Source organism: Oncorhynchus mykiss, chromosome 2 (genome assembly GCF_013265735.2).
Source record: "Oncorhynchus mykiss isolate Arlee chromosome 2, USDA_OmykA_1.1, whole genome shotgun sequence".
In the NCBI taxonomy this organism is placed as follows: Eukaryota; Metazoa; Chordata; class Actinopteri; order Salmoniformes; family Salmonidae; genus Oncorhynchus; species Oncorhynchus mykiss.
In genome coordinates this window covers 10,875,758-10,893,805 of record NC_048566.1, presented here as the reverse complement: position 1 = coordinate 10,893,805, position 18,048 = coordinate 10,875,758, and the positions used below count along the sequence as shown (strand labels likewise).

Genomic DNA, 18,048 nt, shown 5'->3' with positions numbered 1-18,048 from the left:
AGGAGTTGACCTGTAGTCTGTCTGAGGAGTTGACCTGTAGTCTGTCTGAGGAGTTGACGTGTAGTCTGAGGAGCTGACCTGTAGTCTGAGGAGTTGACGTGTAGTCTGAGGAGCTGACCTGTAGTCTGAGGAGTTGACGTGTAGTCTGAGGAGTTGACGTGTAGTCTGAGGAGCTGACCTGTAGTCTGAGGAGTTGACGTGTAGTCTGAGGAGTTGACGTGTAGTCTGAGGAGCTGACCTGTAGTCTGAGGAGCTGACGTGTAGTCTGAGGAGCTGACGTGTAGTCTGAGGAGCTGACGTGTAGTCTGAGGAGTTGACGTGTAGTCTGTCTGAGGAGTTGACCTGTAGTCTGTCTGAGGAGTTGACCTGTAGTCTGTCTGAGGAGTTGACGTGTAGTCTGAGGAGCTGACCTGTAGTCTGAGGAGTTGACGTGTAGTCTGAGGAGCTGACCTGTAGTCTGAGGAGCTGACCTGTAGTCTGAGGAGTTGACGTGTAGTCTGAGGAGCTGACCTGTAGTCTGAGGAGCTGACGTGTAGTCTGAGGAGTTGACGTGTAGTCTGAGGAGCTGACCTGTAGTCTGAGGAGTTGACGTGTAGTCTGAGGAGCTGACCTGTAGTCTGAGGAGTTGACGTGTAGTCTGAGGAGCTGACGTGTAGTCTGAGGAGCTGACGTGTAGTCTGAGGAGCTGACGTGTAGTCTGAGGAGCTGACGTGTAGTCTGAGGAGTTGACGTGTAGTCTGAGGAGTTGACGTGTAGTCTGAGGAGTTGACGTGTAGTCTGAGGAGCTGACCTGTAGTCTGAGGAGTTGACGTGTAGTCTGAGGAGCTGACGTGTAGTCTGAGGAGCTGACGTGTAGTCTGAGGAGCTGACGTGTAGTCTGAGGAGCTGACGTGTAGTCTGAGGAGTTGACGTGTAGTCTGAGGAGTTGACGTGTAGTCTGAGGAGTTGACGTGTAGTCTGAGGAGTTGACGTGTAGTCTGAGGAGTTGACGTTTAGTCTGAGGAGTTGACGTGTATTCTGAGGAGCTGACGTGTAGTCTGAGGAGCTGACGTGTAGTCTGAGGAGCTGACGTGTAGTCTGAGTAGCTGACGTGTAGTCTGAGGAGCTGACGTGTAGTCTGAGGAGTTGACCTGTAGTCTGAGGAGTTGACCTGTAGTCTGAGGAGTTGACCTGTAGTCTGAGTAGTTGACCTGTAGTCTGAGGAGTTGACCTGTAGTCTGAGGAGTTGACCTGTAGTCTGAGGAAGTGACCTGTAGTCCGAGGAGGTGACCTGTAGTCCGAGGAGGTGACCTGTCGTCTGAGGAGTTGACCTGTAGTCTGTCTGAGGAGTTGACCTGTAGTCTGTCTGAGGAGTTGACCCGTAGTCTGTCTGAGGAGTTGACCCGTAGTCTGTCTGAGGAGTTGACCCGTAGTCTGTCTGAGGAGTTGACCCGTAGTCTGTCTGAGGAGTTGACCCGTAGTCTGTCTGAGGAGTTGACCCGTAGTCTGTCTGAGGAGTTGACCTGTAGTCTGTCTGAGGAGTTGACCTGTAGTCTGTCTGAGGAGTTGACCTGTAGTCTGTCTGAGGAGTTGACGTGTAATCTAGGGGCTAGCCCCAGAGGAGTTGGTGTGTAATCTAGGGGCTAGCCCCAGAGGAGTTGGTGTGTAATCTAGGGGCTAGCCCCAGAGATGTTGGTGTGTAATCTGAGGCGTTGGTGTGTAATCTGAGGAGTTGTTGTGTAATCTAGGGGCTAGCCCAGAGGAGTTGGTGTGTAATCTGAGGAGTTGGTGTGTAATCTAGGGGCTAGCCCCAGAGGAGTTGATGTGTAATCTAGGGGCTAGCCCCAGAGAAGTTACTGTGTAATCTAGGGGCTAGCCCCAGAGCAGTTGGTGTGTAGTCTAGTGGCTGTCCCCAAAGGAGTTGATGTGTAATCTAGGGGCTAGCCCCAGAGGAGTTGGTGTGTAATCTAGGGGCTAGCCTCAGGGGAGTTGGGGTGTAATCTAGGGGCTGTCCCCAAAGGAGTTGATGTGTAATCTAGGGGCTAGCCCCAGAGGAGTTGGTGTGTAATCTAGGGGCTAGCCTCAGGGGAGTTGGGGTGTAATCTAGGGGCTAGCCTCAGAGGAGTTGGGGTGTAATCTAGGGGCTAGCCCCAGGGGAGTTTGGGTGTAATCTAGGGGCTAGCCCCAGGGGAGTTTGGGTGTAATCTAGGGGCTAGCCCCAGAGAAGTTGACATGGGCAAAATGTGGAAAAAGTCAAGGGGTCTGAATACTTTCAGAAGGCGCTGTATGTGCTTTGTGCTTACATTGAGTACCCTCTCTGTCTTGGTTTACTCTCTGTGCCTTGTAGTCCAGTTTAGCCTTTACTACCTTCTATCTTCTTTCAGCGTTTAGATGTTGACAGTTATTGCCACTAAGTACAATTACATTGACCTGGTTTTTCTTCATGAGATCCAATTTAAAAGAGAAAGGTTGTTTGGAAGAAATAGGCTTGTTGTTGACATGATACTCTGTGATCTCCTCTAATGGAGATATCCAGTCCTGTCAGGTCACGATTACTGTTTCCTGTCGGGTCACGATGACTGTTCCTGTCGGGGTCACGATGACTGTTTCCTATCAGGTCATGATGACTGTTCCCGTCGGGTCACGATGACTGTTCCTGTCGGGTCACGATGACCGTTCCTGTCGGGTCACCATGACCGTTCCTGTCGGGTCACCATGACCGTTCCTGTCGGGTCACCATGACCGTTCCTGTCGGGTCACCGTGACTGTTCCTGTCGGGTCACCGTGACTGTTCCCGTCGGGTCACCATGACTGTTCCCGTCGGGTCACCATGACCGTTCCTGTCGGGTCACCATGACCGTTCCTGTCGGGTCACCATGACTGTTCCCGTCGGGTCACCATGACTGTTCCCGTCGGGTCACCATGACTGTTCCCGTCGGGTCACCATGACTGTTCCCGTCGGGTCACCATGACTGTTCCCGTCGGGTCACCATGACTGTTCCCGTCGGGTCACCATGACCGTTCCTGTCGGGTCACCATGACTGTTCCCGTCGGGTCACCATGACTGTTCCCGTCGGATCACCATGACTGTTCCCGTCGGGTCACGATGACTGTTCCCTGTCGGGTCACTGGTGCGGACTGTTCCCTGTCGGGTCACTGGTGCGGACTGTTCCCTGTCTGTCGGGTCACTGGTGCGGACTGTTCCCTGTCTGTCGGGTCACTGGTGCGGACTGTTCCCTGTCTGTCGGGTCACTGGTGCGGACTGTTCCCTGTCTGTCGGGTCACTGGTGCGGACTGTTCCCTGTCTGTCGGGTCACTGCTGCGGACTGTTCCCTGTCTGTCGGGTCACTGGTGCAGACTGTTCCCTGTCTGTCGGGTCACTGGTGCGGACTGTTCCCTGTCTGTCGGGTCACTGGTGCGGACTGTTCCCTGTCTGTCGGGTCACTGGTGCGGACTGTTCCCTGTCTGTCGGGTCACTGGTGCGGACTGTTCCCTGTCTGTCGGGTCACTGGTGCGGACTGTTCCCTGTCTGTCGGGTCACTGGTGCGGACTGTTCCCTGTCTGTCGGGTCACTGGTGCGGACTGTTCCCTGTCTGTCGGGTCACTGGTGCGGACTGTTCCCTGTCTGTCGGGTCACTGGTGCGGACTGTTCCCTGTCTGTCGGGTCACTGCTGCGGACTGTTCCCTGTCGGGTCACTGGTGCGGGCTGTTTCCTGTCGGGTCACTGGTGAGGACTGTTCCCTGTCGGGTCACTGGTGCGGACTGTTCCCTGTCGGGTCACTGGTGCGGACTGTTCCCTGTCGGGTCACTGGTGCGGACTGTTCCCTGTCGGGTCACTGGTGTGGACTGTAGTCGAGGGATTAATTTCCTCAGCCATCTGCTTTACAACTAACCCAGTTGTGTCAAGTGCTTCAACATGTCTTCTGCTGTAATTCTGTCTACTTAAGAGCCTAAATGCCAATGTTCACTCTCTTCCCCCCATCCACACCCCATAATCTGTCAAACTCCGTGACAAAGCCTGACTGACTCTAGGCTTCGTCTGTGGTTTTGTAATGTTGGGACTGAGGGTGTACACACATTCTGGCAGTTCACTGATATCCTGGTTTCGTCTCCACACTGCAGGTGAAATCCTGGTTTAGTCTCCACACTGCAGGTGAAATCCTGGTTTAGTCTCCACACTGCAGCTGAAATCATAGTTTAGTCTCCACACTGCAGGTGAAATCATAGTTTAGTCTCCACACTGCAGGTGAAATCCTGGTTTAGTCTCCACACTGCAGGTGAAATCTTGGTTTAGTCTCCACACTGCAGGTGAAATCCTGGTTTCGTCTACACACTGCAGGTGAAATCCTGGTTTCGTCTACACACTGCAGGTGAAATCCTGGTTTAGTCTCCACACTGCAGGTGAAATCCTGGTTTAGTCTCCACACTGCAGGTGAAATCCTGGGTTATAGTCTCCACACTGCAGGTGAAATCCTGGTTTAGTCTCCACACTGCAGGTGAAATCCTGGGTTAGTCTCCACACTGCAGGTGAAATCCTGGTTTAGTATCCACACTGCAGGTGAAATCCTGGTTTATAGTCTCCACACTGCAGGTGGAATCCTGGGTTAGTCTCCACACTGCAGGAGAAATCCTGGTTTATAGTCTCCACACTGCAGGTGAAATCCTGGGTTAGTCTCCACACTGCAGGTGAAATCCTGGTTTAGTATCCACACTGCAGGTGAAATCCTGGTTTATAGTCTCCACACTGCAGGTGAAATCCTGGTTTAGTCTCCACACTGCAGGTGAAATCCTGGTTTAGTCTCCACACTGCAGGTGAAATCCTGGTTTAGTCTCCACACTGCAGGGGAAATCCTGGTTTAGTCTCCACACTGCAGGTGAAATCCTGGTTTAGTCTCCACACTGCAGGGGAAATCCTGGTTTAGTCTCCACACTGCAGGTGAAATCCTGGTTTAGTCTCCACACTGCAGGTGAAATCCTAGTTGAAGGTAGTGTCCTATAGGGCCCTGGTGAAGGTAGTGTCCTATAGGGCCCTGGTGAAGGTAGTGTCCTATATAGTGTCCTATGGGGCCCTGGTGAAGGTAGTGTCCTATAGGGCCCTGGTGAAGGTAGTGTCCTATAGGGCCCTGGTGAAGGTAGTGTCCTATATAGTGTCCTATAGGGCCCTGGTGAAGGTAGTGTCCTATAGGGCCCTGGTGAAGGTAGTGTCCTATATAGTGTCCTATAGGGCCCTGGTGAAGGTAGTGTCCTATATAGTGTCCTATGGGGCCCTGGTGAAGGTAGTGTCCTATGGGGCCCTGGTGAAGGTAGTGTCCTATAGGGCCCTGGTGAAGGTAGTGTCCTATAGGGCCCTGGTGAAGGTAGTGTCCTATAGGGCCCTGGTGAAGGTAGTGTCCTATAGGGCCCTGGTGAAGGTAGTGTCCTATAGGGCCCTGGTGAAGGTAGTGTCCTATAGGGCCCTGGTGAAGGTAGTGGTTGTATTTGGGACATGCCCTCAGTCTGCTCCTGTCTGATGGTATGATGGTAAATCCATAATCAGATGGCATTTAGGATGTAACCTACTGTCTCTTGTTGTCTAGGGTGTCATGGTTACTTTGACATTTAAAGGCAATATCTGCTGTGTGGTTTTCTAAATCAAAGGTGTGTTTGATAAAGGATTAGGATTAGTTTTGTTTTGTTTGTCGACTGCTTAAGAACGTGAGGTGAATTCTGAAAGGGTTGTTGTGAATCGCTCGGCTCTGGGGCTGATGGTTGCTGGTTGAAGGGTTTTAACCTCCGTTGTCCTCAGATCAAGTCCCTCTCAAACCATCTCTCTCTCTCTCTCTCTCATCCTCTCTCCTTTCTCTCTCTCTCTCTCTCTCTCTCTGTGTCTCTCTCTCCCTCTCTCCCTCTCTCTCTCCCATCCTCTCTCCATCCCCCTCTGACATGTCTGGCCCAGGAACAATCACATTCCTTCTCTCTGATTAACTCTCCAGTAGAACAGATCTCTTTTTTCCAGGAAGCAGAAACAACAACACTCCTCTCCTCGTTGTTATGTCTGAATCAGTCTCTCAGCTGAGAGGGACTCCTGACTCATCTCCTCAAGTGTTGTATCCCAAATGACAGCCTATTCCCTATAGAGCCCTGGTCTATAGTAGTGCACTATATAAGGAATAGGGTTCCATTGGGTCCTGGTCTAAAGTAGTGCACTATATAGGGAATAGGATGCCATTGTCCCCCTCCCCCTCATTTTCCTATTGGCCTAGAGACAGAGAGAGGCCTATTGGGTTGATGTATCTTGATGGATTGACTGAAGATAAGAAACCTCTAACCTCTGTCATGACTGTCCACCAGAATCCAAATAGGTCAGATCAGCTTTGCAATGAATAACTTCAATCAGACCCCCCCCCTTCTCACCCACGGAGGAGGATAGGGAGGAGGGAACTGGTAAGGGGGTGAACAACTCCCGTTCTGTTGTAAATCATGTGGAGATTATCCAAGTCTCGCTCTCCCAGGAGTCACCAAAGGATTTGTCCTTTTGTTTCAATAGACTTTTCCAGCCGAAACGCTTAACACGTTCAAAAGCAGGATACTGGAACAATATTTCTGACATGTGAACGTGGGGAATGGTCATAGGCGATCTATAGAACACGGCTGCAGCTGCACGTTTTAATATGGTTTTAACTGTGAATTTCAACACGAGGTGGAGGCGATAAAACTCACCTCCCGGACAATCACTGGTACGGCTGATTTAAAACTGTCCTAAGTAAAGTATCTTAGAAAAGCGAATTTCAGTAGGACCATTCTGTTACTCTGCTCAAACCATCGTATATCACTGCTCTCATCATCATCACCCCACTGGGGAACCATCGACACGGCTGGCTAGCCTATCTTCAAAGAAGCATCTTCAAGAGCGAATGGAAGGGAAATTAACTTTGTTCTGTTCAGGACTACGTGACACGTCACCGGACACCGGACTCGACTACAAAGGAGAACAACAGCAGAAAACTTGTTTGAACCCTTTTTGAACAATCAGAGCCTTACAAACGTGCCGCGAAAAGTCCCAACTCCCTGTCCACCGAGAGAGATCCACGAGGAACCCAGTCATTTCACGTAAATGCGTTTCAAGATTTGTTACTCAAAGCGGGCGGCGGTTCGTGTGCGAAGTTATGTGGTTACTGTAGGTGAGAGTAGTTTCTGTCTCTCGCCCTCTCCATCTCTTTTGTAACAAGCAGCCATAAGGGTGTCAGTCCGCTAGGGACCTGTTTTTAACGTATTAAGAGTGTATGTTTATCCTGTTACCGTTTCGTTAGCTAGTAAATAGATCATTAAACCAATTTGTAAAGTACTGAATCATAAGTAAAGGCTTGGGTTTTTGCAGATGCAAGGTTACAACTGTTCTGAATGGTGATATAACACAAGGTTATGATTAATAAATTGACTTGATTTTATAGATGTGATAGGTAAAGACCTTTTTAGATTTTCATTTGGGAGATGGTCACTCTTTTAAAGAACTGCTCTCATGGTGCCCCAGATCCTAATGAGTTAATTGTTACATGATTAATTTCATCAGGTAAAAATTTAACATAGTTATTAGTTGATTAGATAATTAACCTCTTGATGTTGCCTCACATTACGAGCCCCTGACAATCAAACGTTAATGGTCGTACCATTAACACACATTTTAATGAACTCTTTATGGGTTAGGTCACTCACCCTAGTTTATGGAGAGTACTTTGTAGGTTTTCCTGGTTACCGATACTATGGGTGGAGAATGTACAGGTTACCAACATAAAGGAAACCCCATCATAATAGGGCTTTGGGACACCACGAGGTGCCAGAATGTACAGGTAACTGCCAAAATAAAGGAAACTCCATCATAATAGGGCTTTGGGACACCACGAGGTGCCAGAATGTAAAGGTAACTGCCAAAATAAAGGAAACTCCATCATAATAGGGCATTGGGACACCATAAGGTGCCAGAATGTACAGGTAACTGCCAAATTAAAGGAAACTCCATCATAATAGGGCGTTGGGACACCACAAGCTGCCAGAATAAAGGAAACCCCATCATAATAGGGCTTTAGGCCACCACGAGCTGCCAGAATAAAGGAAACCCCATCATAATAGGGTTTTGGTGGGAGAGAGAGGTGGGGGGGGAGAGCGAGATGAGAGATGGTTTGGCTAGTTCTTTGTGTTGTAATTAGATCATGTAACCCAGGGTATTTTCATGTAGAGTTGTGATGATGAAGCTGTGGAGACTCCTCTCATCTCTGTGGGGCTCTAAATGCTTTATGACGTCTGCTTTGATCCCCTCCACCGCACCAGAAGCCTGGGATTAAAGCCAGGGATTGAAGCCTGGGATTAAAGCCTGGGATTAAAGCCTGGGATTGAAGCCTGGGATTGAAGCCTGGGATTAAAGCCAGGGATTGAAGCCAGGGATTAAAGCCAGGGATTAAAGCCAGGGATTAAAGCCAGGGATTAAAGCCAGGGATTAAAGCCAGGGATTAAAGCCAGGGATTAAAGCCAGGGATTAAAGCCAGGGATTAAAGCCTGGGATTGAAGCCTGGGATTAAAGCCTGGGATTGAAGCCCGGGATTGAAGCCCGGGATTAAAGCCCGGGATTAAAGCCAGGGATTGAAGCCAGGGATTGAAGCCAGGGATTGAAGCCAGGGATTGAAGCCAGGGATTGAAGCCCGGGATTGAAGCCCGGGATTGAAGCCCGGGATTAAAGCCAGGGATTGAAGCCCGGGATTGAAGCCCGGGATTGAAGCCCGGGATTGAAGCCCGGGATTGAAGCCCGGGATTAAAGCCCGGGATTGAAGCCCGGGATTGAAGCCCGGGATTGAAGCCCGGGATTGAAGCCCGGGATTGAAGCCCGGGATTGAAGCCCGGGATTGAAGCCCGGGATTGAAGCCAGGGATTGAGGCCAGGGATTGAGGCCTGGGATTAAAGCCCGGGATTGAAGCCCGGGATTGAAGCCCGGGATTGAAGCCCGGGATTGAAGCCCGGGATTGAAGCCCGGGATTGATGCCAGGGATTAAAGCCAGGGATTGAAGCCAGGGATTGAGGCCTGGGATTAAAGCCTGGGATTAAAGCCTGGGATTGAAGCCAGGGATTGAAGCCAGGGATTGAAGCCAGGGATTGAAGACCGGGATTGAAGCCTGGGATTGAGGCCTGGGATTAAAGCCTGGGATTGAAGCCAGGGATTGAAGCCAGGGATTGAAGCCAGGGATTGAAGACCGGGATTGAAGACCGGGATTGAAGCCTGGGATTGAAGCCTGGGATTGAGGCCTGGGATTAAAGCCTGGGATTAAAGCCTGGGATTGAAGCCTGGGATTGAAGCCAGGGATTGAAGCCAGGGATTGAAGACCGGGATTGAAGACCGGGATTGAAGCCTGGGATTAAAGCCTGGGATTAAAGCCTGGGATTGAAGCCAGGGATTGAGGCCTGGGATTAAAGCCTGGGATTAAAGCCTGGCATTAAAGCCAGGGATTGAAGCCAGGGATTGAGGCCTGGGATTAAAGCCTGGGATTGAAGCCAGGGATTGAGGCCTGGGATTAAAGCCAGGGATTGAAGCCAGGGATTGAGGCCTGGGATTGAAGCCCGGGATTAAAGCCTGGGATTGCCACTAGTGTCAAGGGAATCTTTTTGATAGAAGTGATTTGGCATTACATTTGATGGAACCAGGAATACAGACTCTTCTCTTCCTGTATCAGTGTTATCTCTCTTCTGTTAGCTGAGTCGTGTCAGCTGAGTCGTGCTTGCTGAGTCGTGCTTGCTGACTCGTGCTTGCTGACTCGTGCTTGCTGACTCGTGCTTGCTGACTCGTGTTTGCTGACTCGTGTTTGCTGTCCAATCCATGACAGATTGTGGAATAAATGTCAAGTACACAACACTGTTTATGGTCTGAACATTTACCTTGCTGTGAAGTCCGCTGGAAGAGGGCCTGTGTTGTGGATGATAGCACTTCTTTACACACTGACTGGTGGTCAGGAAAAAACAACCATTGTGGCCATTTTGATTGCAACATTTGGTTGAGTTTATTAAACCGCTTGTGAACATTGCAGTGTAAACCACAATCACTCAAAAACCACCCTGTCATTAGGAGAATAGAGACTCTATAACCACCCTGTCATTAGGAGAACAGAGACTCTATAACCACCCTGTCATTAGGAGAATAGAGAATCTATAACCACCCTGTCATTAGAACAGAGACTCTATAACCACCCTGTCATTAGGAGAATAGAGACTCTATAACCACCCTGTCATTAGGAGAATAGAGACTCTATAACCACCATGTCATTAGGAGAACAAAGACTCTATAACCACCCTGTCATTAGGAGAACAGAGACTCTATAACCACCATGTCATTAGGAGAACAGAGACTCTATAACCACCCTGTCATTAGGAGAACAGAGACTCTATAACCACCATGTCATTAGGAGAACAGAGACTATAACCACCCTGTCATTAGGAGAACAGAGACTCTATAACCACCCTGTCATTAGGAGAACAGAGACTCTATAACCACCCTGTCATTAGGAGAACAGAGACTCTATAACCACCCTGTCATTAGGAGAACAGAGACTCTATAACCACCCTGTCATTAGGAGAACAGAGACTCTATAACCACCCTGTCATTAGGAGAACAGAGACTCTATAACCACCCTGTCATTAGAACAGAGACTCTATAACCACCCTGTCATCAGGAGAGCAGAGACTCTATAACCACCCTGTCATCAGGAGAGCAGAGACTCTATAACCACCCTGTCATCAGGAGAACAGACTTTATAACCACCCTGTCATTAGGAGAACAGAGACTCTATAACCACCCTGTCATTAGGAGAACAGAGACTCTATAACCACCCTGTCATTAGAACAGAGACTCTATAACCACCCTGTCATTAGGAGAACAGAGACTCTATAACCACCCTGTCATTAGAACAGATACTCTATAACCACCCTGTCATTAGGAGAACAGAGACTCTATAACCACCCTGTCATTAGGAGAACAGAGACTCTATAACCACCCTGTCATTGGGAGAACAGAGACTCTATAACCACCCTGTCATTAGAAGAGAGACTCTATAACCACCCTGTCATCAGGAGAACAGAGACTCTATAACCACCCTGTCATCAGGAGAACAGAGACTTTATAACCACCCTGTCATTAGGAGAACAGAGACTCTATAACCACCCTGTCATTAGGAGAACGGAGACTCTATAACCACCCTGTCATTAGAACAGAGACTCTATAACCACCCTGTCATTAGGAGAACAGAGACTCTCTATAACCACCCTGTCATTAGGAGAACAGAGACTCTATAACCACCCTGTCATTAGGAGAACAGAGACTCTATAACCACCCTGTCATTAGAACAGATACTCTATAACCACCCTGTCATTAGGAGAACAGAGACTCTATAACCACCCTGTCATTAGGAGAACAGAGACTCTATAACCACCCTGTCATTAGGAGAACAGAGACTCTATAACCACCCTGTCATTAGAACAGATACTCTATAACCACCCTGTCATTAGGAGAACAGAGACTCTATAACCACCCTGTCATTAGGAGAACAGAGACTCTATAACCACCCTGTCATTAGGAGAACAGAGACTCTATAACCACCCTGTCATTAGAACAGATACTCTATAACCACCCTGTCATTAGGAGAACAGAGACTCTATAACCACCCTGTCATTAGGAGAACAGAGACTCTATAACCACCCTGTCATTAGAACAGATACTCTATAACCACCCTGTCATTAGGAGAACAGAGACTCTATAACCACCCTGTCATTAGGAGAACAGAGACTCTATAACCACCCTGTCATTATGAGAATAGAGACTCTATAACCACCCTGTCATTAGAACAGATACTCTATAACCACCCTGTCATTAGGAGAACAGAGACTCTATAACCACCCTGTCATTAGGAGAACAGAGACTCTATAACCACCCTGTCATTAGGAGAACAGAGACTCTATAACCACCCTGTCATTAGAACAGCACCGCATATTCTTCCCCTGGAGACTAGGCCTAACTCCTTCAGAGACAATGCGATGTGTTATCAGTCTCGTATGATAAATTAGTATTTTCAGAGACGACTCAATGATTTTTTGGGGGGTGACTGGTTGACATCCTGCTGACAGTCTATTGCCAGTTTCTCTGCATGGAAGATATTTTACCATTTGATGTGACTCTGGGGATTCTGTCTGTGAATTTATTCAGATGGGAAAAACTAAAATCAATATTGTGCATCAGGGGTGGCAGCTGGTGGGTTGTTCGTTTCCGTCTTTACAGGAAACACATGTCAGGTGGTGAACGCATGTGCTTCAATCTCCATTTTTAAGGACATTCGCTCGATTCGCACTGGTTATTATGCCTTCTAATGAAAGCTTTTCTTTTCAGGTCCAGACACTGATCTATAGATCCAGACACTGAGCTATAGATCCAGACACTGGGCTATAGGTCCAGACACTGAGCTATAGGTCCAGACACTGAGCTATAGATCCAGACACTGGGCTATAGGTCCAGACACTGGGCTATAGATCCAGACACTGAGCTATAGATCCAGACACTGAGCTATAGATCCAGACACTGGGCTATAGGTCCAGACACTGAGCTATAGGTCCAGACACTGAGCTATAGGTCCAGACACTGAGCTATAGATCCAGACACTGGGCTATAGGTCCAGACACTGGGCTATAGATCCAGACACTGAGCTATAGATCCAGACACTGAGCTATAGATCCAGACACTGAGCTATAGATCCAGACACTGGGCTATAGATCCAGACACTGAGCTATAGATCCAGACACTGAGCTATAGATCCAGACACTGGGCTATAGGTAGACACTGAGCTATAGATCCAGACACTGAGCTATAGATCCAGACACTGAGCTATAGATCCAGACACTGAGCTATAGGTCCAGACACTGAGCTATAGGTCCAGACACTGAGCTATAGGTAGACACTGAGCTATAGATCCAGACACTGAGCTATAGATCCAGACACTGAGCTATAGGTCCAGACACTGAGCTATAGGTAGACACTGAGCTATAGGTAGACACTGAGCTATAGATCCAGACACTGAGCTATAGATCCAGACACTGAGCTATAGATCCAGACACTGAGCTATAGGTCCAGACACTGAGCTATAGGTCCAGACACTGAGCTATAGGTAGACACTGAGCTATAGATCCAGACACTGAGCTATAGATCCAGACACTGAGCTATAGATCCAGACACTGAGCTATAGGTCCAGACACTGAGCTATAGGTCCAGACACTGAGCTATAGGTAGACACTGAGCTATAGATCCAGACACTGAGCTATAGATCCAGACACTGAGCTATAGGTCCAGACACTGAGCTATAGGTAGACACTGAGCTATAGGTAGACACTGAGCTATAGATCCAGACACTGAGCTATAGATCCAGACACTGAGCTATAGATCCAGACACTGAGCTATAGGTCCAGACACTGAGCTATAGATCCAGACACTGAGCTATAGATCCAGACACTGAGCTATAGATCCAGACACTGAGCTATAGATCCAGACACTGAGCTATAGATCCAGACACTGAGCTATAGATCCAGACACTGAGCTATAGGTCCAGACACTGAGCTATAGGTAGACACTGAGCTATAGATCCAGACACTGAGCTATAGATCCAGACACTGAGCTATAGATCCAGACACTGAGCTATAGGTCCAGACACTGAGCTATAGGTCCAGACACTGAGCTATAGGTAGACACTGAGCTATAGATCCAGACACTGAGCTATAGATCCAGACACTGAGCTATAGATCCAGACACTGAGCTATAGGTCCAGACACTGAGCTATAGGTCCAGACACTGAGCTATAGGTCCAGACACTGAGCTATAGATCCAGACACTGAGCTATAGATCCAGACACTGAGCTATAGGTAGACACTGAGCTATAGGTTCAGACACTGATGATGACGTACGTATGGCCTCATCTATACATTAACATTCTCATGAGGATGTGTATATGGCCTCGTCTATACATTACCGTTCTCTTGATGACGTACGTATGGCCTCATCTATACATTACCCTGCGTCAGACCAGATGTCAGCATGTGTCTATGGGACAGGATAGGTGGGGACGTACAGTGCATGTAGTCCTCATGTTGATGGTAGACGTCTGATCTGTTAGAGCCACAGAGAAGGACAACACGCAGCTGGTTCTAGAACCATCTATCCCTGACAGCTCAGTTAGCAGTGATGGTTCGTACGGACGCCGTCATGTCCTGCCATGAGTGCGATGTGATAAACAGCATGGGATTCTCCCTGCCAGGGGCCAGGAATTACTTCCTGTTTCATGTATCTGCTCTGTACGTAGGTCAGGCTCTCTCTTGGCTTGACTTAGAGATCTCCGGGCTAGGTACGGCTTCATCAGGGTCCAATTACACAATAATTATCACTGTACAGGTTGTCCCACATCTGTCAAACGTCACTCTCATGCTTCCCGCAGTTTCTACTCATCTGATTGATGGGGAAGATGATTCAACTCAGACTCATCGTGTGAACAAACTAACAGGATGTTTCTAAGGCAACTAGTAAACACAACAGGCTAGCTAGATAAACAGGACGTTGTTGGGCTGTGTGAACATAACTGTGATGTTACTACATGTCTGGGAAGATATCTCTGTACTAGTCTTATCTATCAGCTTACTGGGTTCCAAGACTAGAACTCATCAATCTATCAGCTTACTGGGTTCCAAGACTAGAACTCATCAATCTATCAGCTTACTGGGTTCCAAGACTAGAACTCATCAATCTATCAGCTTACTGGGTTCCAAGACTAGAACTCATCAATCTATCTATCTATCTATCTATCTATCTATCTATCAGCTTACTGGGTTCCAAGACTAGAACTCATCAATCTATCAGCTTACTGGGTTCCAAGACTAGAACTCATCAATCTATCAGCTTACTGGGTTCCAAGACGAGAACTCATCAATCTATCAGCTTACTGGGTTCCAAGACTAGAACTCATCAATCTATCAGCTTACTGGGTTCCAAGACTAGAACTCATCAATCTATCAGCTTACTGGGTTCCAAGACTAGAACTCATCTATCTATCTATCTATCAGCTTACTGGGTTCCAAGATGAGAACTCATCTATCTATCAGCTTACTGGGTTCCAAGACGAGAACTCATCAATCTATCAGCTTACTGGGTTCCAAGACTAGAACTCATCAATCTATCAGCTTACTGGGTTCCAAGACTAGAACTCATCAATCTATCAGCTTACTGGGTTCCAAGACTAGAACTCATCAATCTATCAGCTTACTGGGTTCCAAGACTATAACTCATCAATCTATCAGCTTACTGGGTTCCAAGACTAGAACTCATCAATCTATCAGTTTACTGGGTTCCAAGACGAGAACTCATCAATCAATCAGCTTACTGGGTTCCAAGACGAGAACTCATCAATCTATCAGCTTACTGGGTTCCAAGACTAGAACTCATCAATCTATCAGCGTACTGGGTTCCAAGACTAGAACTCATCAATCTATCAGCTTACTGGGTTCCAAGACTAGAACTCATCAATCTATCAGCTTACTGGGTTCCAAGACTAGAACTCATCAATCTATCAGCTTACTGGGTTCCAAGACTAGAACTCATCAATCTATCTATCTATCTATCTATCTATCTATCTATCTATCTATCAGCTTACTGGGTTCCAAGACTAGAACTCATCAATCTATCAGCTTACTGGGTTCCAAGACTAGAACTCATCAATCTATCAGCTTACTGGGTTCCAAGACGAGAACTCATCAATCTATCAGCTTACTGGGTTCCAAGACTAGAACTCATCAATCTATCAGCTTACTGGGTTCCAAGACTAGAACTCATCAATCTATCAGCTTACTGGGTTCCAAGACTAGAACTCATCTATCTATCTATCTATCAGCTTACTGGGTTCCAAGACGAGAACTCATCTATCTATCAGCTTACTGGGTTCCAAGACGAGAACTCATCAATCTATCAGCTTACTGGGTTCCAAGACTAGAACTCATCAATCTATCAGCTTACTGGGTTCCAAGACTAGAACTCATCAATCTATCAGCTTACTGGGTTCCAAGACTAGAACTCATCAATCTATCAGCTTACTGGGTTCCAAGACTATAACTCATCAATCTATCAGCTTACTGGGTTCCAAGACTAGAACTCATCAATCTATCAGTTTACTGGGTTCCAAGACGAGAACTCATCAATCAATCAGCTTACTGGGTTCCAAGACGAGAACTCATCAATCTATCAGCTTACTGGGTTCCAAGACTAGAACTCATCAATCTATCAGCGTACTGGGTTCCAAGACTAGAACTCATCAATCTATCAGCTTACTGGGTTCCAAGACTAGAACTCATCAATCTATCAGCTTACTGGGTTCCAAGACTAGAACTCATCAATCTATCAGCTTACTGGGTTCCAAGACGAGAACTCATCAATCTATCAGCTTACTGTCACGTTCTGACCTCAGTTCCTTTGGTCAGGGCGTGAGTTGGGTGGGCAGTCTGTGTTTGTTTTTCTATGTTGGTTTTTGTGTTCGGCCTAGTATGGTTCTCAATCAGAGGCAGCTATCAATTATTTTCCCTGATTGAGAATCATACTTAGCTAGCCTGGGTTTCAGTTTTGGGTTGTGGGTGTTTGTCTTCCGTGTCAGTGTTTGTGATGCTGCACACAGTCACTGTTGTGAAGCCACTGTCGTTAAGCCACTGTCGTGAAGTCACGTTAAGTCACTGTTGATACGTGTCTACTGAATGCCAGATCATATTAACGTGTAAAGTCACTGTTGATGCGTGTCTACTGAATGCCAGGTCATATTAACGTGTAAAGTCACTGTTGATGCGTGTCTACTGAATGCCAGGTCATATTAACGTGTAACCCGTCTGTTCTGTCTTCAGACATGATTACAGAGAGATGCTTCACAACTCTACCTTCTGTCTGGTTCCCAGAGGACGACGCCTGGGATCCTTCCGCTTCCTGGAAGCACTGCAGGTACACACACACCATGCACACACACACACACACACACCATGCACACACACACCATGTACACACACACACACCATGTACACACACACACACCATGTACACACACACACACCATGTACACACACACACACCATGTACACACACACACACCATGTACACACACACACACACCACGTACACACACACACACCACGTACACACACCACGTACACACACACACACACCACGTACACACACACCACGTACACACACACACACACCACGTACACACACACCACGTACACACACACACACACCACGTACACACCACGTACACACACACACCACGTACACACACACACACACCACGTACACACACACACCACGTACACACACACACCATGTACACACACACACACACACCCCGTATACACACACACCCCGTACACACACACACCACGTACACAACACGTACACACACACACCCCGTACACACACACACCCCGTACACACACACACCCCGTACACACACACACCCACACACTCTCTCTGTCCCGACCCCAGAGAGAGAGAGAGGGAGAGAGCAGCCTTCCTCTGTGTCTCTGTCCCGACCCCAGAGGGAGAGAGCAGCCTTCCTCTGCGTCTCTGTCCCGACCCCAGAGGCAGAGAGCAGCCTTCCTCTGTGTCTCTGTCCCGACCCCAGAGGCAGAGAGCATCCTTCCTCTGTGTCTCTGTCCCGACCCCAGAGGCAGAGAGCAGCCTTCCTCTGTGTCTCTGTCCCGACCCCAGAGGGAGAGAGCAGCCTTCCTCTGTGTCTCTGTCCCGACCTCAGAGGGAGAGAGCAGCCTTCCTCTGTGTCTCTGTCCCGACCCCAGAGGGAGAGAGCAGCCTTCCTCTGTGTCTCTGTCCCGACCCCAGAGGGAGAGAGCAGCCTTCCTCTGTGTCTCTGTCCCGACCCCAGAGGGAGAGAGGGAGAGAGCAGCCTTCCTCTGTGTCTCTGTCCCGACCCCAGAGGCAGAGAGCAGCCTTCCTCTGTGTCTCTGTCCCGACCCCAGAGGGAGAGAGCAGCCTTCCTC

General features: G+C 48.1%; 1 protein-coding gene and 1 long non-coding RNA gene across 4 annotated transcripts in view; both read left to right on the top strand.

Annotated features, from left to right (window-relative positions):
* The window catches only part of LOC110511734 (exostosin-1a), a 160,557-nt gene that overhangs the window by 107,317 nt on the left and 35,192 nt on the right, over positions 1 to 18,048 (top strand). For all 3 annotated transcript variants that reach the window (XR_005035034.1, XM_036937865.1, XM_036937860.1), the window contains one exon: positions 16,903 to 16,996. Coding sequence is in view for 2 of the 3 variants with exons in the window: in XM_036937865.1 (XP_036793760.1) it covers positions 16,903 to 16,996 (94 nt within the window). In the remaining variant the exon portion in view is untranslated. The remainder of the gene's footprint in view (positions 1 to 16,902; positions 16,997 to 18,048) is intronic.
* On the top strand, positions 12,416 to 13,950 carry LOC118937685. The gene is made up of 3 exons (XR_005035042.1): positions 12,416 to 13,223; positions 13,378 to 13,675; positions 13,734 to 13,950. It is a non-coding gene; the product is annotated as an uncharacterized LOC118937685 (long non-coding RNA).